This window comes from Petromyzon marinus, chromosome 2 (genome assembly GCF_048934315.1).
Source record: "Petromyzon marinus isolate PM22_M1 ecotype Great Lakes invasive population chromosome 2, UKy_Petmar_22M1.pri1.0, whole genome shotgun sequence".
Classification (NCBI taxonomy): domain Eukaryota; kingdom Metazoa; phylum Chordata; class Hyperoartia; order Petromyzontiformes; family Petromyzontidae; genus Petromyzon; species Petromyzon marinus.
This window is the reverse complement of record NC_133668.1, coordinates 13,271,076-13,296,109: the sequence shown is the minus strand read 5'-3', so window position 1 is coordinate 13,296,109 and position 25,034 is coordinate 13,271,076. Positions and strand designations below refer to the sequence as shown.

The 25,034-nt window shown below is 39.3% G+C and overlaps 1 protein-coding gene across 3 annotated transcripts in view; it reads right to left on the bottom strand.

The window, feature by feature from the left end:
* Positions 1–24,642, bottom strand: part of SLC4A3 (solute carrier family 4 member 3) — a 40,166-nt gene extending 15,524 nt beyond the window's left edge. The window contains exons 1-6 of one of the 3 annotated variants that reach the window (XM_032962310.2): positions 24,621–24,642; positions 13,451–13,617; positions 6,292–6,475; positions 5,612–5,775; positions 5,358–5,458; positions 4,977–5,128 (exon numbers count right to left, since the gene is read on the bottom strand). In XM_032962310.2, coding sequence (XP_032818201.1) covers positions 4,977–5,128; positions 5,358–5,458; positions 5,612–5,775; positions 6,292–6,475; positions 13,451–13,489 — 640 coding nt within the window. In that variant the 5' untranslated portion in view covers positions 13,490–13,617; positions 24,621–24,642. Of the gene's footprint in view, positions 1–4,976; positions 5,129–5,357; positions 5,459–5,611; positions 5,776–6,291; positions 6,476–13,450; positions 13,618–18,583; positions 18,739–24,620 lie in introns of those variants that run through there. The other 2 variants (XM_032962302.1, XM_032962319.1) reach the window with 2 other exon arrangements.
* Between the last annotated feature and the right edge of the window lie 392 nt (positions 24,643–25,034).

Sequence of the window (25,034 nt, the reverse complement as noted above, 5' to 3'; positions counted from 1 at the left end):
AGACCCTAAATGAAGGGAATTCAGTCTAAGTCTATCAAATATATCGACTGATATTGTTGTTTTTACCACTGGTTATGCATATTTCATGTTAGCTTATCTAATGTATAGTATAATGTATAGATAAAACATTGATGTGGAAATCAAAAGAAAATGGTTGCTATCTAACAATGATAGGATTTTTTGTGAATAATATGCAATTTGGCCATCAGTGTCATGGCTATTGATGTCCACAACTCGTACACATACATTGTAGCCCTCAAGTAAATGTTACCATAACTGTTGTGTCTGGCATGTCTCACCTGAATTCTCGATGCAATGTGAAAAAACAATTGCTTACTAACATACACCTTTCCATCTCTGGCCTCTAAAATAAATGTGAACATGGCTATTTAGGCACCTTTACATGGCCTCTATTGCCAAAACCCAACTTTTTTATGAATAAAGCCTACTTAAAATAATTACATTGCAGGTTTTAAATTGTACTTATTATTAACATGTAACATTCTGAACAATAAAATCCACTTCTTATAGTGGAGGGAGCAGCAGTCCAGTGGTTCATACAAGCAAAGTGCTACGAACCCACCGATGTGAGTTTCATTCCTTGCTAATAGACTAACATAAGGCGAGGGACATATCAACCAAACCGACAATGACCAACCCCTATGATTGACACAGATGGGGGAGATCTTCAATTAGCAGTGGATTAACAAAAGGCTATATATTATTTCGAAAAAAAAACAAATCCTCCATCATAACAAAATAATGTCTTGATGAACAGTTCACCAGTTTAGATCGCTATTTGGACCCACAATTCTGAGGAACAGCATACAAGTAAAAAAAGTAACATTACACACTATACACAATTATTTGGCTAATTAGTTTCATTAATAGTCAAATAGAAACAAAGGAATTTAAAATTACAAGTAATCACTCACATGATGGATTGGGCCCCAGACACTCCTTGAAAACTTCCCAGAGGTCATTGACCTCAAAGTCCATGACAATCCCGTCAAAGTCTTCATTCATGGCTCCAAACACGCTGTCTGAATCTCCATCTTCGACGACCTGGCGCGTAAATGTTCTTGCTTCTGCCCTTGTACCGTCACCCTCTGGCACCATTGTAACCAGGTTGCTTTCCTCTGTTCCTCTCACAGCCTTTTCAAATTTACACCCTTCATTTTCCTTGTACCCGTGTCGTTCTTTTTGTTTAACCTTGCCGCTGTTTTTACTTGTCCCTATGCATCCGCCTATGTTCTCGTCTCGGTCTTTATCCTGGCCTGTGTCTAAATGTGTGTTTGAGTTTGTATCTTTGTCCATGCCTGCATTAGTCTGTCCGTACTCTATGACCTCTAGCTCATCAGCCGTCTCCTCTCCCTCTGCTATCACTGCCATGTCTGACGGCACCGAAAGCCGGCGACGCAAAGACATGTCCTGAGGGACCACTCACTACACGAGTGGCACCTGAACAATGAAATAAATTGCAATGTTGCTTTTTCTTTCTCAAAAGAAAACTGCTCTGTCTTCTACTCAACTTTTAACTCCTTAAATGAATGACAGGGCTAATGAAATTTAAATGATCCTGATAATCAAAATAGATTGTATTTTTCGAAGTCCCACAGCTGAGTTTGTAGTAATATCTTTATTGGTAATATATCATTGTATTACTTCTTATCTATTTTTCTGGCATTTCCCAATAGCTTTTCATTTGTTTAACAAGTAACCTTATATTCATGTGCATAGCTGCCACTCCGCATCAAAAAAACATAAATGTAGCTCAATCACCAAACTTAACTGTCCTATGCCTGAAATTGTATCCCTGCAAGCCTCTCAGATGAAATGTGTTTTTCCAACTCCCATGCTCCAAATGCAGAAAGATTGTCAATGTTTATCCAAAACAACCCTACAACCTCTTGCTGCAAAATACTCCATGTGCCTAAACTGCACTCACAGCGACCTATACGAACTACCAAGCCATCCTAATTCCCTGCACCACCCATCTGGACATTGGGCATCGCTTTTATTGATCCAACCCATTTTCCATGACGCGTACCTCATGACCACTAGGGTTTGCAATGCTTACATTGCCCCTAGCTTACTATCATTACAGACTGATCAAGCCGCACATGCATTAAAATTAAAAAGGAACCATATGAATACATGCAAGTGAATGCAGTCATATGGTGCTGCTGCACATCTGTAATCCACCACACTTGTGGAGCCAAGGTTTGGTGGATCACACAAATGTTGTAAAAATTATTTCGTGTGGGTGTCGAGGTCCCATAACCTGGCTCACCAGGAAAGGACTGGAAGCCTTATTTTAAGTGTATTATCAAATTCGATTATCCAGTTTTCTTAACGTATATTGGAATGCATATTCTTGGTTCTTTCGGTAAAGTCACGTAAATGTAAAAAAAAGCAAAAAACACACAACGTTTCGATCGCAACACAAGCGGTCTTCATCAGGCGGAGAGAAGACCGCTTGTGTTGCAATCAAAACGTCATGGGTTTTATTTTATTTTTTGTTTTCCATTTATGTGACTTTACCAAAAGAACCAAGAATATGAATTCCTGTAGGTCACGAAAGTTCTAAGTCAAAATATATTGGAATGGCAGCATCCAAATGCAATGGATTGCCAAACTATATAACGGGACTTAAAGCTTTCGTGACTGCAGGAATTCATATTCTTTGGGTCTTTCGGTAAAGCCACATAGATAGAAAAAATAATAAAAATATCACGTTTCAATCGCAACGCAAGCAATCGTCATCAGGTGAAAAAAATGATGATTGCTTGCGTTGCGATCGACACGTCGTGATATATATTTTTTATTTTTTCTATCTACGTGGCTTTACCGAAAGACCCAAAGAATATATAACAGGACTAAATGTTGACATTTGTCGACAGACGTGTGCACATAGTCTGCTGTGCATTCACTATACTGTTAACCTTCATAGGGATGTGAAGGGCTTCCCCCTGAGGGCCAACAAACCCCTACCCCACATTCTGTGAATATCTGCCATCAATACTGGAAATGCATGTATGCCGATCCATGCATCACAGCTTAACGAGGACACTCCTATGAAAAGCTTAATGAGGACACTCCTATGTAAATTACTGTATTTTAAAATTCAGAAACTGACTTCCACACACAAATAGGTCCACAGGGAAATGTGTTAAAGTTACACGGGATTATATGTACCATTAAAATTGCCAGTGATATTACTGTCAATTATTTTTTCAGAATCCAGATATTAGTCTACTAAACTCTTTCAAGTGTTTAAATTGGTGTCTGCACTTCAAAATAGACTCAATCACCCTTGATAACCATTATTTCAAGCTGCAGCGTGTAAAAAATTATTTGGCACGTGTCGTGATGGGAACTGCAAGATCCGACCATGTCTGTCCAGTGTTCACAAAGCTGCACTAGCTTCCAGTTGCCCAATTATACATTATAAGGTTGCATTCATTACGCACAAAGTTCTTGCCACAAATGAACAACAATATCTTGCTGATTTCTTCAAGGAGCATAAACCATCACGTGAACTCTGGTCATCCTCGCATCGACTTCTGGCTAGCCATCGAACAAAGATGGTCACTGCATCGCACGCTTTCAGATGCGCTGCTGCGGCCATCTGGAATGTTCATCCTCACGATATTGGGATGCAACTGGAGCTATGAGCTTTTTAATCTGACTCATTAAATTATAACTGCTTTTTGTGTTTAGTTGTTGTCCTTTCCCACACCTGATTAGCATATTTGGCCACGTATGGTGCGAAAGAAGTTCAACATACGTACATAACAGCACAGCTAAAAGGGAGTCATTAAGAAGGCATGGTAGTCAATTTTGACTCATGCATTAAAAAGATGACTGACAATGATGGTGTTGGAATTTAGTAACAATCAAAGCATAAAGATAGAATTTATATTAAAAAAACTAGATATTCTACGAGATACCTACATAACAAAAACTGCTTGGGTTATAGGGGGTGATTTTTTGTTGCATTAAAACAAAAATTCCCTTGCATGTGAGGTCAGTTCATGGTGATGGCAATGCTATTCTAGTTCTCATCAATACTTAACCACATCTAACATCCAATATAACCAATACTGGCAATTAGTTCATGCTTTAATGAAATGTATTGCTGCAAGAGCAGCACCGACATCTGCTTTCCTGCAGCAAAACCCATGTTTGATTTATAATGCAGCTGTAATTGTTGAATATACAACCAAATAATCAAGACGGACATCAATTCATCGGCATTTCTACTACAGGAATATTATGTTATACATTGAAGTCAAAGTGTTCTCCAACTCAATGGACCAGGAGAGGTTTTTTCCTCTTCCTGGCAGCCCTTAACCAATGCTGGAATTTCCACATCTCTGGTCGGGCAGCATTAAAACATGAAATGACAAATATTAGAATTCGCATCAAATTCATGTTTCTGTACTAGCATAGTAACGTATGCATTTGTGCGTATTTCAATGTTGTTTATGGTAAAGCGTAATGATTTACAGCTATGTAAATTGTATTGACAGTAACACAACTGAAGGGGATTTTTACACAAGTGGATTTTTTTATTCAAGTGAGCAAACATTTTCTTTGCATTATTATTTCTGTACAGCCTCATTCATCCAAAAATGTGTTCCCTACTCAGAGAGACCAATGACCTGCATTTTTTCGAAAACCCACGACTGCAAGTTAACCAGGATATCCTATTCAATCAAGTCATTCTATACAATAAAGTATTCGTCTTAAATAATGGCATGTTGAATTACAACGGCACAATAAATAGCGCCATTGACTGAACGGGTTAGCTCTTAAAACATTGACTGAAAAAGCAAGTGTTAGAGGCTCACTATGTGCTAGACCTAGATTTAGTGCCAGAGACTAGGATCAATAACTCGTGAAAACAAGTTTTCATTCAGGGTTTTTACACTTTGGGACTAAGAACTGAGCTCTGGGCTAGGGTGACTTACTCTTCATGTCGTCCAGGTCGTAGTTGCCAAGTGTGCTCGCCTCGACTTCATCCGTGGGGACAAGTGCATAGCGATCGTCCTTGCCAGTTGTCATGCTACCGATGCGTCGCCGCTCCCTCAAGTCATAACTGCAGCTCGGTGTACCATATGCACTAATGGAATTCCAAGCATCAAACACACACACAAAATACAAGCACATACACACACCAAGAAAGCTCAAAAGATTAAGATACAAATAACGGATGACAGTTTAGACTGCTTTGATTTTTATTTGAAATGTTAATAAATGCTTAAATGATTGGGCAAAGATGTTAGTATGGTGATGTTTGTACTGTATAGTAAAGCATAGCAAAGTTGAGGTTAAGTTGGAATGGTGCTCACTCATTGGCACTTTCCACCGAAGTCCCAGTTGTTGCACCATCGCCAGCCATCGGGGAGCGATGCACGGCATCCTCGAACGCATCTTCCTCGCCAATGCTAAACTACACAACAACTGCAAGTCACTGGGTTGCATGCATAAACAAGGATCTATCCTCGAATCACTAAAATTCAAATAAACCCATGCTGCACACAATATGCAGAATATAGTCACACAACTTCAAAATAAGTAAGCATGCAGAGTGTACAAAACCCACCATGTGCTGAAAGTTCTTTGCACTACTCGGGACCACAGGTTTGCCCTCAGGCAATTCAGAGCTGGTCGATGTGCGGGCCGAGGAGCGCTTGCGGCGTTGCGATGAGCGGTTGGAATGCAGCGAGGACAGCGGATGGTGAATGTGGTGTGAAGAGTGGCGATGGACTGCAAGAAAAACACAACGTTTTGAACAGACGAACATCATGTCATTCATGACATGACTAACATGTGTGAATAGGCACCCAAGTAAACTATCATGCACATAAATGCTCAACAACAGGGGTAAGACATTAAAATATACCAAGAATGTAGGCTGTGAGAGCAAGTTAAATATCCTATCAAAAAGGCGGAAAATGCAAAAAAGCATAAGGTGAGTAGCATGCACATTTCAGCCAAAGCAACTCCGTAAACATTTCTGACATTGATATGCTATGTGCAAATACTTAAAGAATGTATTCATAATTTTGTATACAGTCAAGGTCAGTGTCTCCCTGAGAATTGCTGACTTATACTTACAGCCCTGAACAGAGACAGATATTCTACATGTGTTTTAAACTTTAAAACATTTAAACTGGCATTAAAACTCATATTAATGCACATATGGAATGTACATAAGCTGCAAGTGTAATATGGGTTTTTTTCCCTTCACTAATATATCTAAATGTGGGAGGGGTGACATACACTCAAAGTCTGCCTCATCATATGTGCCAAGTCGTTCCGAGACGGGGCACTCATGCGCCGTGCGCACTATCGTGTCGAAGGAGCGGTCCCGGGACAGCACCCGACCAAGGTCCTCCTCATCCACAGCCCTCATGGTGTTGCTGGCGGCCCGTGGAGAAAGCTGAGACACCATGCCCTCCTCCGTCTGAAAGAGCACGCTTCAATGACTTGATTGCGAAAATACATGAAAGGTAGTGTAAGCAAACAAAAAAAGATATAACTTTGATGAAACGGTTAACATTTTTTTAATGAATTATTTATGTTAAAATTGAAATGTCATCACCTCCAATGAGTGCATGGCAAACTTACAAACTTGGTCTTCATTCTAAAAGAATTCAAAAAATTCCATGACGCAATAAGAGTAAAACATTAAACAGTCTGCGCAATCCAGAAAAGATGGTATGTCAGCATGTTGAGTCAACATTACACTCCCGTTGACACCGAAAACACGAGTCCTTGTATCCCACATACTTTATGACCTCGCCACATATTTATTATATATCCAGCCAATATTTGTATTTTAGGCAAAGATATATTTTGAACAATTTCAAAGGTAACTTTTTTAGGAGCTGACAAAACTATATTACAAGCTGAAATATCTGGATTAAATGCATGTTTATGTTACGCATCTCAATCAACCACACACCATTTACAGCAGAGATAGTCAGCTACGGCCTACAATTAACCAAAATTAGTTAAGATCGCTGTTATCAGAGTACAAGTGTAAAAAAAAACCTGATAAAAGATTAATTCAGCAGTTGACACAATGCACAAATCACTGATAAACACAGGAAGTTAGAAAGTGTGTGCAGTCACTACAGGTGCAACTGTTCACACGTATGTTACAACCAGAAGACATTTTATTTCAATGTGGGTCTAAAAAACGCGAATTTATTGAATCACCAGGCAAGTGTGACGGGGCTTTAAAACATTTCACCACTGTAAATTAGAAGACATGTAACTAATTAGTTTAGGATAAAGCAAATATTGACCTTGCACAAAGCATTAACATTGAGTGCACAAGGACCAAAATTAACCCAATAGTTTAAAGAATAACCTGGTGTCAAGATTATCTATGCAGCAAGTGTACAACTTCACAGTAGCAAATGGCCATTGTATTCCAAATACACAAGTTTTACCATATATGATACTTAAACGTTTTACTATTATGGCTTTCAACGTCAAGATAAACTATAAAGGCCAATGATGAATGCCTCGCATTAACAAAAAGCAGGTGTTTTGTTTCACAGCAACAGAATCTCTACAAAAGCATGAATCCTGCCAAGCTGCATATTCCTCACAGTAATAGTATGGTGCCAGGATATTGCACAATCCAATACAACACTGCATTTAAGTTCCACAATGGCAGTTCCACCACCAAAAATAGACCAGTTGCTGAACTAAATGTGGTCGTACTTGCAGTATTTTTATAATAGGAAAAAAGAGACAGTATGCATTTCCCACCCATATATAACAACACATTTTACCATGAATTCCCGGTTTCTGCAGCAAGTATTTTGTTACGCTCTTAAAGAGTAATACTTTTTAACAGTGAGTTTGTATTTATAATTCAAAAAGAAGCCCAAGTAACTCTTGAATAATAATAGGGTTTTTCCCCTTTTTTTCTGGCAACAAAACTGAAACCTTTTTACAAGGATTCATGTCGGCATTAACCACAATACCTGCAGTCAAAATGCAAACAAAAAACATACTATGATAATATATGCATTGTCCTTGAAACTGATTGGTCCACACCAAGGGACGGCTTTCTTTTGAGCCTCGACCCAATTGGTGCTCGACCAGATGATGCCAAAAGGCGTCATCAGGTTAATGCCGACATGAATCCTTGTAAAAAGGTTTCAGTTTGTTGCCAGAAAAAAGGGTAAAAACCCTATTATTACATTTTGGTACTGGCAAAGGAGGTCTAATGATGTAGAAACTTTTTAATACTTAAAGTTTGGTCATTTTAACGAGGGTGTCCATTAAAATATCTAATTTATTTGGGGCTTCACTGACAAATGCAGAGTTTTATTTTTAATTCCCAATTGCACATCTCATGAATGGCTGAATGGCATGTACAGTGAGGGAAAAGTATTTGATCCCCTGCTGATTTTGTACGTTTGCCCACTGACAAAGAAATGATTAGTCTATAATTTAATGGTAGGTTTATTTGAACAGTGAGAGACAGAATAACAACAAAAAAATCCAGAAAAACGCATATCAAAAATGTTATAAATTGATTTGCATTTTAATGAGGGAAATAAGTATTTGACCCCTCTGCAAAACATGACTTAGTACTTGGTGGCAAAACCCTTGTTGGCAATCACAGAGGTCAGACGTTTCTTGTAGTTGGCTGCCAGGTTTGCACACATCTCAGGAGGGATTTTGTCCCACTCCTCTTTGCAGATCTTCTCCAAGTCATTAAGGTTTCGAGGCTGACGTTTGGCAACTCAAACCTTCAGCTCCCTCCACAGATTTCTATGGGATTAAGGTCTGGAGACTGGCTAGGCCACTCCAGGACCTTAATGTGCTTCTTCTTGAGCCACTCCTTTGTTGCCTTGGCCATGTGTTTTGGGTCATTGTCATGCTGGAATACCCATCCACGACCCATTTTCAATGCCCTGGCTGAGGGAAGGAGGTTCTCACCCATGATTTGACAATACATGGCCCCGTCCATCGTCCCTTTGATGCGGTGAAGTTGTCCTGTCCCCTTAGCAGAAAAATACCCCCAAAGCATAATGTTTCCACCTCCATGTTTGACGGTGGGGATGGTGTTCTTGGGGTCATAGGCAGCATTCCTCCTCCTCCAAACACGGCGAGTTGAGATGATGCCAAAGAGCTCCATTTTGGTCTCATCTGACCACAACACTTTCACTCAGTTGTCCTCTGAATCATTCAGATGTTCATTGGCAAACTTCAGACGGGCATGTATATGTGCTTTCTTGAGCAGGGGGACCTTGCGGGCAATGCAGGATTTCAGTCCTTCACGGCGTAGTGTGTTACCAATTGTTTTCTTGGTGACTATGGTCCCAGCTGCCTTGGGATCATTGACAAGATCCTCCCGTGTAGTTCTGGGCTGATTCCTCACCGTTCTCATGATCATTGCAACTCCACGAGGTGAGATCTTGCATGGAGCCCGAGGCCGAGGGAGATTGACAGTTCTTTTGTGTTTCTTCCATTTGTGAATAATCGCACCAACTGTTGTCACCTTCTCACCAAGCTGCTTGGCAATGGTCTTGTAGCCCATTCCAGCCTTGTGTAGGTCTACAATCTTGTCCCTGACATCCTTGGAGAGCTCTTTGGTCTTGGCCATGGTGGAGAGTTTGGAATCTGATTGATTGATTCTGTGGACAGGTGCCTTTTATACAGGTAACAAACTGAGATTAGGAGCACTGCTTTTAAGAGTGCGCTCCTAATCTCAGCTCGTTACCTGTATAAAAGACACCTGGGAGCCAGAAATCTTTCTGATTGAGAGGGGGTCAAATACTTATTTCCCCCATTAAAATGCAAATCAACTTATAACATTTTTGACATGCGTTTATCTGGATTTTGTTGTTGTTATTCTGTCTCTCACTGTTCAAATAAACCTACCATTAAAATTCTAGACTGATCATTTCTTTGTCAGTGGGCAAACGTACAAAATCAGCAGGGGATCAAATACTTTTTTCCCCTCACTGTATGCTACACTCCTGCCCTCTAGCTGCTGAAAAAATGTTTACTCCTGCAATGTAATAATTTCTGATTTTATGGAGACTGTTCTTGATTATTAAAAATGTAACAAGGGATAATGTGAAATTAGCAGTGGTAGTTAAAAGAGTGAAAAGTGTACTATAAAGAGAGGGATTGGTGGCCACAAGACTTATGGATGTGTAGTGAGCGACTTCCGACACACGTCTAGTAGAAGGCTTCTTATTTATTAAGAGCACACAGGGCGATACACTTCGTAACGCGGCTACACCTCGGCTGTCCAAACACGCAGCCCATCTCCGTCTGGCGCTACACTGGCTGGTCCCCGAGCGTAGTGGGGGCGACGGAGCTGGTGTTGCAGAATAACAGCCATGTGGTCGAAGACAAAGAGATGATGACAAGCAGTGACGCGACCAGGACCCAGATCCCACACTAACAGCCCCGAACCACTTGGGCGTTGGTTCCCGGAGCTTCTCGACTGACTCCACCCTTGCCCTTTACCCCAGATACGCCCCTTCATAATAAGGCATTATGTAAAGCAGCTATAACCGTAATTACCCCTACAGGCCGGCAGGTGTCACCCTTGTCATTACAGATGCATGCCCACCCAGTGTGTTAAAATATTTCATCTGCAGATGGAAGGCTTCCAGATATGCTCATAATATTGTTGTTCTTATTCATAGAAAACATCCTTAAATGCTTAAATTCACAACTGCGAGATTGTGCACTGACTATTCATGCCACTTTTCCCAATCTTCTTGACAAATTTAGAGGGACTATAGAAGACTCATGATCAATCATCCTCTATCTACTTGAGTGAAGATGTCCACAAGCTGTTGCCACTGGCACAGAATGCTTTATTTAATTGAGCTTCTCCACACAAGCAAATCCCATCGCTCCATCTCTGTGGTGGACGTCCTCTTGGGCATATTCCTGCATTTGCCTATCTCTTTATTAACCACAATAAGTGACCATCATCCCCTTTAGTGCTATGTTTTGTCCAATCATACTTGCTTTCCTTAACAGACTTGCGTATGTTCTCTGATTCATGTGTTCCTCTTTCGCTCATTGTAATTATGGATATGCACCTGTCCATGCTTCTTAGTGCACTTAAGCTTGCATTACATTTCCTGGCAAGTGTTCTTCTTTCTGATTCATGTCATTAAACGTAATAGAGACTGATTAAAAAATTTCATTGGACACATTGGAATGTTATTTGCATGACAATTCACTTATTTTTACAAAAACATTCCCACCTGCTCTTGTGTAACTCATTAAATTATATTTTGACTTAAAACTTTCGTGACTGCAGGAATTCATATTCTTTAGTTATTTTGGTAAAGAACCAAAGAATATCATTTAATTATGTTGTCCCTCCAACAGTCTATCTACAATTATTTATTGGACCTGCACATTACTTTTATAGTATTAAATAATTTTAAATATTTAAGAGGATTCATGCCGTATGTAGAGGACTTATTTTATTATAAATTTGCATGATGCCCAGTAATCATGATTCAAATCGACTTCGAGTTTCCAGTTGCGCTTTCAATGGAATGACCTCGGAATCCCCAAGAGAAAAAATGCAGCACTTTATTAATGGTCCACACTTGAATACATTAAGTTGACCATTATTAAACATGTGCAGCTCCTACAAAAATGTTAACTCTTTTTTTAATCTTTAAAATATACCTGCAATCTGATACTATAGCAATGAGCAGCAGACAAAAAAGGAACATTCTTGGTGCCCCTTAAAATCTGCACCTGTGCAAAGAAACATTCCTCCTCTATGCAATAAGACGACTCAAGGTTGAATTAGAGGATGATGACCTCCTTGAACCTAAATTCTATAGGATAACCCTTTGGAATATTCCATAATCCATTGGGTGAATAATACGCTTAATAGATATCAGGTTTATATGTCAAAGTGATGTTGAATGTATAAGTCCATGCTGAAAAAATAAATTCATAATTTACTCATACTTGCTCAAGAATATTGTATGCCACACGAGTACAATACTACACTAAATTTGTGTATATCCTATTTTCTACTGGTCACTGATCCACAATCATGCTTAGCCAATTATTAAGATATACGATTTTAGCCAAACTCAGTCCAACATGACAACATTTAAAAAGTTTTTTGCCAGAAGCAAGTGCAGTGCACTTATTGAACAGCTGGATGAAGTTTCAAATGACGGTACAGACCCAAAGGGCCAAGTGCATTATAAAACAATGGATCATGTGACATATTTTACTTGTTCTATTAAAAGTTAGCCTTTCAAAGTTTACCCTTCACAAGTTCACAGGCATCAATGTACATGCCTTTCTACAGCCTAGCAGCATGTTCGACTGAGCGAGCATATTAGATTCTGAAATTCAGAATGCATGAGCTCCAACAGCCTAAATGTTTTCAAACTTGATTTGAAGCTTTCGTGACTGCAGGAATTACTCTTTGGTTCTTTCGGTAAAGTCACGTAGAAAGAGTAAATGTTTTCAATTAACATTCATTCCAAAGGTGGAGAGTAAGATTCAAACGAATGTCATGGCCTTCACCTATAAGGGAGTGTTATTATTTTATTATGCTTGTTTACCCAGGAAAGCCTTACAGAGTCTCAAGACCTTTCAGGAGGTTCCTGCCAAGTAGGAGGTGATGTTGTTAAATGTAATCTCAACTGAGTAATTATCAGGTAACTTTTCAGCACTGGGACATTCAACCAAAACCAGTTAGATTGTAATGTTTTGTTTAGCAGTGAAACAGAAGAAGCCGAAGAAAACCCATGCAGAACAGGGGGAGAACATACAAAATCCACACAGGTGCTAAGTCAGGAATCAAACCCAATAATTTTCTGTGAAGCACAAGTGTTAACCATTGTATCACCTTGCCACCCGATGACAAAAAAGAAATGTTGTACTCCATGACAAAAAGTGTGCTTAATTACTAAATATATAGTTACACAAGATCGAAAAATTAAAGCTACTGAAAAAAATATTGCACGTAACTTTGGTCTATCTTGCAACACTAGGTTGAGCAAGTAAACAGGAAATGTGTGTTTCTTAAGAGCTGTTGAGACCCTTTTAGATACCATAAATGCATAATTTGCATACATTACTGTCAATGCAAGTTGATTGTGCATGTATCAGTATATAAAAGCTGAGTTACTAATCGATTATTGCAATGAAAAAACATGTTTTTTTCATTCACCCAACTGCTCAAATACTTTTTCACGAAGAACATGTGCAAGGCATTCTTAATTGTATTGCACACCTTTCATGCAGTTCAAGTCCTCAAACAACCAATAACAGATCAATATCAAAAGATCACACTGCAATAAATAAGCCCACACAAGTGACCTTTGAACACGAGAATGCATCCAGTTACAAAGAACCTCCAGTTTAACGAGTACATGTGGAAGTACACTGAGCTCTTTACCTGGAGGTAGGGAGGACTGGTATTTGACCCGGAGTCCATGTCTGTGTCGCCTTATAGCAGCGTTCCAGCTGAAATGTCGTCGTGATGCTCTCCTCTTGCTGAAGAATGAACTCTTAGCCCTTCTCTTTCTCTGTGGGGCACCCAGCGTCACAGTACAGCTGCATAACCTGTCTCAGAGGCATACACGCAGAATACAATCATACCAAAAGATTAGACAAAATCATTATCAAATCTCTATTATTTGCATTTCACTTAAAGAGCCTCAAAATGCTACACAAATATATTAGCACCTTTTTAAAGGTACAATGGGTGTTGCATGTCAAACTCAAGACAGCATCTCAACCAATGTGCTTTATGATGAGTGACCCAATTCCAAGCCACCCACGTGTAATATATTTCTCATTAATATGTCATCCATTACTACTCGAACATGTTTATACAACAAAGGCATACTTCCATGCTTCAGAAATAATAGTCTGGAAAACAACTGGATGAAATAGTAATGTCGATGTGACTTGCCAACATTTTTGGACAAAATGTGAATTACTTCGGTTTTCAAGTAATGTAAAATTTTCTTTCAAAATGATGAGAGCACCTTTATAAATGCCAAGATTAAAAATACATGAGCTTTATTTAAATGGCCCACTTTATGTGATGATGAATGTTGCTTTTGGTCTAATTTATGCTGAAAACATAACTATGTTTCCACTTCCTACCATAGTCAAATCTCCATGGCAATTTATTTAGCTAGTTTGTTAAAATCTGAATATGGTTCGATATTCATATTTACATAAAATAGTATATCCATGTCAATATATCATTGTGAAAAATACCTTTATTCATTAAGTTATGCTCCAACCCACATGTCGAAATATGTTCGCATAAACCCAAATCATGTTTCGCACTCTACACGAGAATTTATATACTTAGGCATAGATGTAATTCTCCAAGATTGCTAGGTCAATGAGGCAATAAGCCAAACAGATCTCCATTAGCAACGCTTTAAACATGATTTTGTGCCAACACCATTACAACAGAGACATTACAAAAGTTTGTTAAGTACCAACTATTACACAATAGCAGAGTTCTTACGCAATATTAAGATGGGCTAATAAAACACAAATATCACTTCCTAAAATACTGTTTACTCTTATATAACCCAAATGAAAATTCCAGTGCAGTATGTTCGTGCCTGTAAATAATGACAAAAAAATACCAGATCTATTGCCATCGCAATAATCACTGGATAAGAAAACACAACCGTCAACATGCAGTAAGTTATTTGAATGCCCTACTCCACAATAGCACAACATTTTAGAAAGGACGTTAAATATGAAAATCATATTTATGATCATATTTAACGTAAAGAATGCTGTACAGGGTAGTAAAAACATGGTGACACTTTATGGTATGAATTCCATTAATTATAGGACTAAACACCCAAAGCAAATAACAATGGCCCATATTTTTGTATATATTACTGGAATAATTATTCAGCAATTATGGTAGTTACATGTATGTCTTCAACAGAAACTGTAACAGAAAAATAGGATTTGATCGCTTCTACAGTATGAAGATCAACACAATTAATTTAATGACTTTTTACATGACAGGAGCATTACCCCCGTACAAAACACAACAGTTGGTGCAAATGAAAAGTAAAGTTTTAAAATTGTACAGTTCTTCCAGTTTACAGTTAAGCACCAGTGTGTATCAACCTACAATTAACCACCCATTCTCTGTCCACCCCAACATTCACGCTCTGTGACTTTGGGAGAGGTATGTTAATGGCTCGCAGCCAGGACTTATGGGAAGGGCCACAGAGCAAGGGTTGAGGGTGGGGTGGGAGGAAGCTTACAAGTAAAATGCCATGAGTAAATTTCTAGTGTTAATGGTGGGAACCAAAAATTGTGTGAAAATACAAATATATAACTGAAATCTTGAGATTATGATGCGAGTTAACACTAAAAACAATTAAAACGTACAGTGTATTTTCTTCATTTACCTCTTGCTAGTAAATGGCCACAATGTTGGTAACGGTACAAAAAGGCGTAGAGCCAATTGTCTGGTTGCAAAAAACAAAAACAATTTAAATCAATGTAAGCATTTTGCCTGTGAGATTTGTCGCTTTAACCGATCCATCAATTTGTTTCATACAATTGACCACAGCTCTTCAAACGAGTACACAGAATCCAAGGTCGCTTAAAGACCAGATGCTGTTGATGACGATGATCCACCAAGGGTTAGGTGTGTGGATCACATCGCGATGTGAACTTTGTAATGAGACACTCACCTCCTGAGCAACTAGGCAGCAATGCTATCAAGTTTCTGACAGGTTACCTACATGGGAAATAGTGCATATTCTACTAAAGTGACCAGTTCTCGAGGCACTTGCTCAGACGGAGGTTGTTCATTTTCATCGGCAGCCTCGAACGTCAGGAACCCCCTAGTGGTCTCCACACTGCCGACTCCAGCCCCTTTTCAGATCTAAGCTCAAGAGCTTCCTATTCTCCTCTGCCTGTCTTCCACATTTCATCGTCTATTTAGCCACTAAATTGTATCCCTCTACTCCTGTCTTCTACATACCCCTCATCCACATAATTTGCTTCAAACTCCTTCCATTGTACGTGTATTCCCCACCAAAGCTGTCGACACAAAGTGGGGCCCAGCAGATAGAAGGGGACCCCAGAGATAAAGTCAAAGCCAAGGAGACAGACTGACATTCCTACTGAAACACAAAGACAGGGAGAGATACACAAAGAGATTGACTAAATGATAAATACAGTCGCAGAGATGGACAGACATTAATTGAAACAGACACAAACAAAATCAGTGACAAACATGGAGAGAAACCCACAGCAAATTATTTCGCACCGTACGTAGCCAACCTTGCTAATCGGAGGTGTGGGAATCCTTAACATTACAAACCATTGTTGTACAATGTGAAAGATGTCACTGGCCCCCACGCATGTAGTGTATTGTAATGTGACCGCATTAAGATCAGTTTTCAGTTTATTAAATTTATTTGGTATAGCCCTGTGAGCCATTCGGCTCTTGAATCGGGTGCAACCACAACAAACAAAAAACAGAAACACGAACAAGAAAACATCTAAAAGTGACTATGTGACTGTGCAAACAGAAAATCCATGAAAAAAAAACAGCTAAATATTCCTGAAAAAGCACCGTACACCAACGCTGTGTGCAAAAATCCCAGTGGGATGCAAGTCAAACAACAACCACAAGAAAACTTAAGATTAAGGCCATCAGTCTAACTCCGTACTACAACAAAACAAACATGTCCAAACCAAAAAACTTTTCGAGATCACCAAAAAATAAAGCCATAATTGCAATGTAACAGTAATCATAGGGATTGTGCCCTTATTGTTTTACAATAAACTGCATAAATAACATGTAACTCCATAACCTAGAGTCATAGCTGGCTGCATGAGTTACTCCACAACAACAGAAGCATCAGTCGGAGTATCAAATTTGTCAATGCACCTTTAAGATCAGCACGCTAAATCAAAAATACAGATAATACTTTGCAGCGTCATCCGGAGCGAAACATTTTATTTTACGCCAATGAATAGCAGCGGCAGCTAGGGGTGTACAACTCCTCTAGAGCAGTTTTGAGAGAAGATCTCATTGGTAGCAGTTTATTGGCAATAGCATTCCAGACTCTGGGGGCATCAATAGATGTTGCATAAATCAAAACTGAAATGGCCAGCACAATGTTGGGATAATACCATACGAACACCTCACTCTAGATGACATTGTATTTCCCTTTGTAGTCTTGAGTATAATGCAGGTATTAATCGTTGGAGGTGTTTTATGCAACCAGACACTTACTAATAGTGCCCAGGATGATCTCAAACACCTATATTTCAGGTACATGTCTCATTCAAATAAGAACATTTCATATTAAACAATTCGTCAACGGGAGCCACAAGCATTCCATTGAAAACAAAGCATGTCTGGATATGCTATTGCATACCTGGGCATGTATAATTACTGCTAGAGTATTGTGCAAACATGTTGCGTGTCGAAATCATTCATATTTAATGTGCGCATTATTACTTGAGGCGAAGTCCTTCTAAACGGTCAAAATAGGTCTGTACAGGCCGTAAGACGAGAAAAAACAATCTAGAAAGTAAAAAAAAACACAGTAGAAATGTGCGAGCATAGAAGATGCAATAGGCATTAGAAACCACGTAGTACATACGAGACAGTACAAACAGTAGCAATTAAAACAGCACACACGAGACAATCACGGAATTTCTTCTGTTCTCTTTTGTTCTTGTCGGCATTTACAGATTTGATAGAAACAAACAGTACCGTACAAGCGAGCCGAAGACGATCGACAAGTGGCAAGCAATGTTGACAGTACAGGCGAGACAATACACGGTACAAACGAACCGCATCGATTTGTAAATCGACCTGCGGTGGGATGGGGGGGGGTGTCTCTCTGGGTGGATAGTTCCACGCCTATTCCTCTTCTGGGTTTAGTTTGACCAGTACCCGTGTCCGCAATGACAGCAACAGGCATGTTAAGGCCTCGCCCATTCGCGAATCGATTGTTCCGAATGAGGATCGCAAATAAATGCATTAGGTATTTTTTTTTAAAGTAAGCGTACAGCCTTCAAAAGCGGCTGCATTGTTTACCCGAACACGTTATTGCACACGGCATATACGAACCCAAACAACGATATCGAACCCCACTGATCACGAAAAGAAGTGAAGTGTACGTGAGAACACATTTGGAATCGATGCAATGGACACACAACAACCCGGTACTGACAAGAGCAGACAACGCATTCGAACACAACACTTGCATTGCAGTACAAATGCGTGGAACTCGGAACTCTCGGTTAAAAAAAAAACACTTAAACGCCGACTTCGCACTAATGTCGACTCTTACACCCACACCCCGTCACGTTCTTGACCGGTTGAATAATACAGATTTAAAAAAAGACCTGTCCGCCACTCCCTCACGACCGTGAGCCCTGCCGCCGGCTTTTCATCTTGTTGTATCCCCTTCAAACACAGTGATGTTCAACTTGAACAAATATATTACGGCACACTTGTTTTGCCCCCCACCCCCTTCCCTCGGTAATATATCTATAATCGCCGTACCTTGAGCGAAATATCAACTCCGAAACTTTCTCAAACTTTCCCGCGTTCTCGGGGGTGCGCGCGATGCCTCCTCACCACGCTACCGCCATGACGGCCACACGAGCGGTGGTCACGTGGTGCCGCGGGCGTGGTCAATGCGGTTGAGGGGGCGGGAGTTTGGATGAACGCCACCCCCACACAATTGACACAGGACCCATAACTTGAAACGCTAAAGTATAAACTAGGTAAATTTCGATTTAAAGCTTTCGTGACTGCAGGGATTCATCTTCTTGGTTCTTTCGGTAAAGTCACGTAGAATGGAAATAAAATAATACAATCTAAATGATTTATTTTATTATGTTTTATTTTTATTATTTTATTTCAATTCTACGTGACTTTACCGAAAGAACCAAGAATATAGACTAAGTAATTAGCGTAATAAATTGAATAAAAATAAATAAAATGATCTAAAAACACATATGTAGACTGCAGCCTGGTTCTTAATCGGAGTGAGTGTACTGGGAGTCTATAATGTAGATTATAACCTGTTTTTTTAAGCTTGTGAGCGTATTGGCAATCTATGATGTAGACTGTAGCAATGGTTATTCAACTGAGTGAGCGTACTGGCAGTCTATGATGTAGACTGTAGCCTGGTTATTAACCTGAGTGAGCGTACTGGCAGTCTATAATGTCGATTTATTCTGGTTCTTTCAGTTATACAAATAAAAGGAAAATATGTTTTTATTTATTTTATTTGTATTACTGAAAAAAACAGAATAACTCTACATTATAGACTGCCAGTACGCTCACTCAGGTTAATAACCATTGCTACAGTCTACATCATAGACTGCCAGTACACTCACCAGCTTAAAAACCAGGCGACAGTCTACATTATAGACTGCCAGTATGCTCACCGAGTTTAAGAACAAGGCTACAGTCTATATTATAGACTGCCAGTACACTCACTCAGCTTAATAACCATTGCTACAGTCTACATTATAGACAGCCAGTATATACACCAAACTTAATAACCAGGGTACAGTCTACATTATAGACTGCCAGTATGCTCACCGAGGTTAAGAAAAAGGCTACAGTCTACATTATAGACTGCCAGTATGCTCACCCAGCTTAATAACCATTGCTACAGTCTACATTATAGACTGCCAGTATACTCACCAAACTTAATAACCAGGGTACAGTCTATATTATAGACTGCCAGTACACTCACCAGCTTAAAAAACCAGGCTACAGTCTACATTATAGACTGCCAGTACGCTCACTCAGGTTAATAACCATTGCTACAGTCTACATCATAGACTGCCAGTACACTAACCAGCTTAAAAACCAGGCGACAGTCTACATTATAGACTGCCAGTATGCTCACCGAGTTTAAGAACAAGGCTACAGTCTATATTATAGACTGCCAGTACACTCACTCAGCTTAATAACCATTGCTACAGTCTACATTATAGACAGCCAGTATATACACCAAACTTAATAACCAGGGTACAGTCTACATTATAGACTGCCAGTATGCTCACCGAGGTTAAGAAAAAAGCTACAGTCTACATTATAGACTGCCAGTATGCTCACCCAGCTTAATAACCATTGCTACAGTCTACATTATAGACTGCCAGTATACTCACCAAACTTAATAACCAGGGTACAGTCTATATTATAGACTGCCAGTACACTCACCAGCTTAAAAAAACAGGCTACAGTCTACATTATAGACTGCCAGTATGCTCACCCAGCTTAATAACCATTGCTACAGTCTACATCATAGACTGCCAGTATGCTCACCCAGCTTAATAACCATTGCTACAGTCTACATCATAGACTGCCAGTACACTAACCAGCTTAAAAACCAGGCGACAGTCTACATTATAGACTGCCAGTATGCTCACCGAGTTTAAGAACAAGGCTACAGTCTATATTATAGACTGCCAGTACACTCACTCAGCTTAATAACCATTGCTACAGTCTACATTATAGACAGCCAGTATATACACCAAACTTAATAACCAGGGTACAGTCTACATTATAGACTGCCAGTATGCTCACCGAGGTTAAGAAAAAAGCTACAGTCTACATTATAGACTGCCAGTATGCTCACCCAGCTTAATAACCATTGCTACAGTCTACATTATAGACTGCCAGTATACTCACCAAACTTAATAACCAGGGTACAGTCTATATTATAGACTGCCAGTACACTCACCAGCTTAAAAAACAAGGCTACAGTCTATATTATAGACTGCCAGTACACTCACTCAGCTTAATAACCATTGCTACAGTCTACATTATAGACAGCCAGTATATACACCAAACTTAATAACCAGGGTACAGTCTACATTATAGACTGCCAGTATGCTCACCGAGGTTAAGAAAAAAGCTACAGTCTACATTATAGACTGCCAGTATGCTCACCCAGCTTAATAACCATTGCTACAGTCTACATTATAGACTGCCAGTATACTCACCAAACTTAATAACCAGGGTACAGTCTATATTATAGACTGCCAGTACACTCACCAGCTTAAAAAAACAGGCTACAGTCTACATTATAGACTGCCAGTATGCTCACCCAGCTTAATAACCATTGCTACAGTCTACATCATAGACTGCCAGTACACTAACCAGCTTAAAAACCAGGCGACAGTCTACATTATAGACTGCCAGTATGCTCACCGAGTTTAAGAACAAGGCTACAGTCTATATTATAGACTGCCAGTACACTCACTCAGCTTAATAACCATTGCTACAGTCTACATTATAGACAGCCAGTATATACACCAAACTTAATAACCAGGGTACAGTCTACATTATAGACTGCCAGTATGCTCACCGAGGTTAAGAAAAAAGCTACAGTCTACATTATAGACTGCCAGTATGCTCACCCAGCTTAATAACCATTGCTACAGTCTACATTATAGACTGCCAGTATACTCACCAAACTTAATAACCAGGGTACAGTCTATATTATAGACTGCCAGTACACTCACCAGCTTAAAAAACCAGGCTACAGTCTACATTATAGACTGCCAGTATGCTCACCCAGCTTAATAACCATTGCTACAGTCTACATCATAGACTGCCAGTATGCTCACCCAGCTTAATAACCATTGCTACAGTCTACATTATAGACTGCCAGTATACTCACCAAACTTAATAATCAGGGTACAGTCTATATTATAGACTGTCAGTATACTCACCAAACTTAATAACCAGGGTACAGTCTATATTATAGACTGCCAGTACACTCACTCCGATTAAGAACTAGGCTACAGTCTACATCAATGGTTTATTTTTTACTTTATTTTTTTATTCACTTCATTTTTATTATTTTTCTATCTAAAAAAAACTAAGAATATGAATTCCTGCAGTCACGAAAGTTTTAAGTCAAAAGGTAGCGTAATAAAGCTTTTTTTGTTGTTGTTGGGTTCAATCGCGTAATTAGTAAGGTTTAGCATGTGCTGGAAAGCAAGCCCACAACATTTTACAATTTTAGTACGACGTTTCGCTGGTGATTACATCCAGCTTCATCCGGGAATTTGAATTTTTTTCAAATTCGGTAAGAAATAAACCCTCAATATTTAAAGTGCCGCAATACAGTCCTTGAAGAGCTGCATGCGGCTCCGCAGTTTGCCAACCCCTGGTATAAACCAGATGAAAACTCAAGAATGACAAGTTGGAAACAAGGAAAAAGCAACTGTTGTCGCATGAGATATCGAAAATATTGCACGAACATAAATCACGATTAAATAATACATTCCCCGTAGCGTTAAGTTGACTGGGGCAGAGTATTTGTTGACTGATTACCGTATAAATACAATTTAAGTAAAAAAACAAACAGAAAAAGTGTTACTTTTTGAATTAATATGTATTAAGTATGAGAAAGGCCACCTTTTCCAAGATGTCTTTTTAAAAAACCGAATATGTATTTATTTATTTATTTTAGAGACTTGCTTACAGTTTCCTTCATTTTACTCTTATAGAGTTTTTTTTGTAATATTTGTTGATCTAACTCGCAGACCCACCGCTACTGGACATCTGTGAAAAGGAGCTTCATAGGTCGTCGGATTCCTCCAGGATAAATATAGATTCTGATTCTGAGTAGGCCAAATACGCTATGGAGCTCCCTGTGGTGGAGACCATTCCCCCAGCAGTGGCGTGAGCAAGCATTTGCAGGATTTAACCTTTTGCAGGGTTTATACTTTTTTTTTACTGATAACCGTGCGCCAATGTACCGCTCGGTGATGTAGATGGCTGTGCCGTTTGTGCGATACCGAGTGCCAATCAGGGCATGAATTGCGAACATTCCACCGGAAACAATCACCGTTTCAGAACCAGTGATCGAAAACGGCACCTGCTGATTGAATCGCTTAATTCCAGCTATTGACGTATTCTCAGCCGCGTTTTTTCTCGTGTCTACCACTTCGACATTAGGTCTTTACCACCGGTTATCAGCATTGATTTGAGCAATTCTATATATTCTTAACGTGACAATACGTGCATCGAATTGTTAACGTGTGATCAATTGCAGACTGTATGTATAAAGAAAAAAACGGGTAATACAATTGAGACGGTAAAAACGAGACAAAAAAGTCTACCCAATCAAAAAGTGACATGAATCGTGACAATAGCCATTACATAACGAGAATACATGAATCAAACCCTTCACTCTTTGATTCTATTCGGTAAAGTCACCTAGGTAACAATAAAACAACAAAAATCACGACGTTTCGGCCACAACACAAGTGGCCTTCATCAGGTGAAGGGACCGGACTGTCCAGAGGACAGCATTGGAGTGAAGACAGCCAAGCCCAGGTCGCGTCCTTTAAGCTGTGTGGGAGGAAACAAAAAACGCCTTGACAAAGGAATTAGCATAAAATGATGTACTGGACCGGCACGGGGGGGGGGAGTTTACATAATGTTGATGTCAAGGGAAATAAGCTGCTGTGAAAGTTTGGGATACCACTACTTGAATAAATATACTGTACCACTCTCAGTTGTGTATGCCAATTGGGAGACAGGATAGTCACTTGGTAGGAATTGTTAAGTTGGTTAGATAGGTTTTTTTTTGCTAGGGAGACCTGGGATAAAGTACTGTACTTGGAATAATTTTACAGGGTAGCTAGCTAACTAATTTTGTACGATTTTACTTCAGTTATTGCCTTTGTTAAATTAATTTCGCTGAGTAGTAGCAGAAGAGATACTGTCATTAATCAGGGATCATGATATAATGAACCACACTATATTTATATTACTTTCTCATTAACCTGTTAGGTTTTTGAAAATGTGTTGCTTTTCACGTGGATGTGCTTGACCGTTTCTCCAACGAGACCAATTTCCATTTGCAAACAAGGTCTCTTGCAAAGAGACGACATTCGAATTTCACATTGACCAAGTATAATCGAGCCATGGGGATGCGTTGACAAAAGAGCTGTTTGTACACGTACATACATGCTTGTCTCGCTACCACCTTTACTCTTGAAGGCTTTCTGAACTATTTAGCAAATAAATACCAAGAAACTATAGCAAAAAGGGGATGATAGAGGGAGGATAGCCAATCTTATAATTGTGAAAAATTGTTTTTAAAACCTACGTAAATAAATGCAAACCCTTTCGTGGTAATATCGCGCATGGTTCAAATGGCAATTAAATGGAATCACGTGTGTAATCTATGTCATTCAGATTGTATTTTGTGGTGGGTATTAAGGACTACTAAATGAAGGTATATTTCTTAACCAGTTTGCTTAGTTTGTGCTTACGCATAGAATTGACAGTTTTGTTTTACCTATCTTCACCAACCCGCAGTGGCAAGCGTGGTCAAATAACTCTACGCCACCCGGACGTGGGGAAGCCCTCATCCAATAGTAGATTTGAAATGTTCACGCACATATTTAAACCCAGGATTCCGTTGAAAAAGAAACTCCTACTGTTAAGAGTTTTTGTTTTCTTTAAAAAATGTTGAAACTTACCAATCCTACTTTTTTAAACCTCTAATTGTTCATGGAAACATGTCATACAGGAGTCACAGCATGCCGTGACTCACCATTCATTCTGGACATTCTTGCGAGATTTCTGTGGAGGGAAAAAAACACGTTCTTTATTGTCTTAATTTTCGACGAACTCATTTGGGTATCCAAATTAGTTTAAATAACTGCACTTAAATAAACGGCTTAACAGATACAGTACAATACTTGTGGAAGTTTATTCAGGCCCCTCCTCCTTCAATCATGTACGTGAACACCTGTAAAACTACTGGACATCTGCGGAAAAGAGCTGTATAGCTCATCAGATTCCTCCAGTCTAAATAAATACTGATTATGAAAAAATAAGAATAGGTTTTACCCTTTCTGGCAATAAAAAAGGTGTTAAGATGTTCAAATAGCAAACAGAAACCTTTTGCAAGGAATCATGTCTGCATTAACCACACATACTTGTGGTGAACATTAACACAAGCATG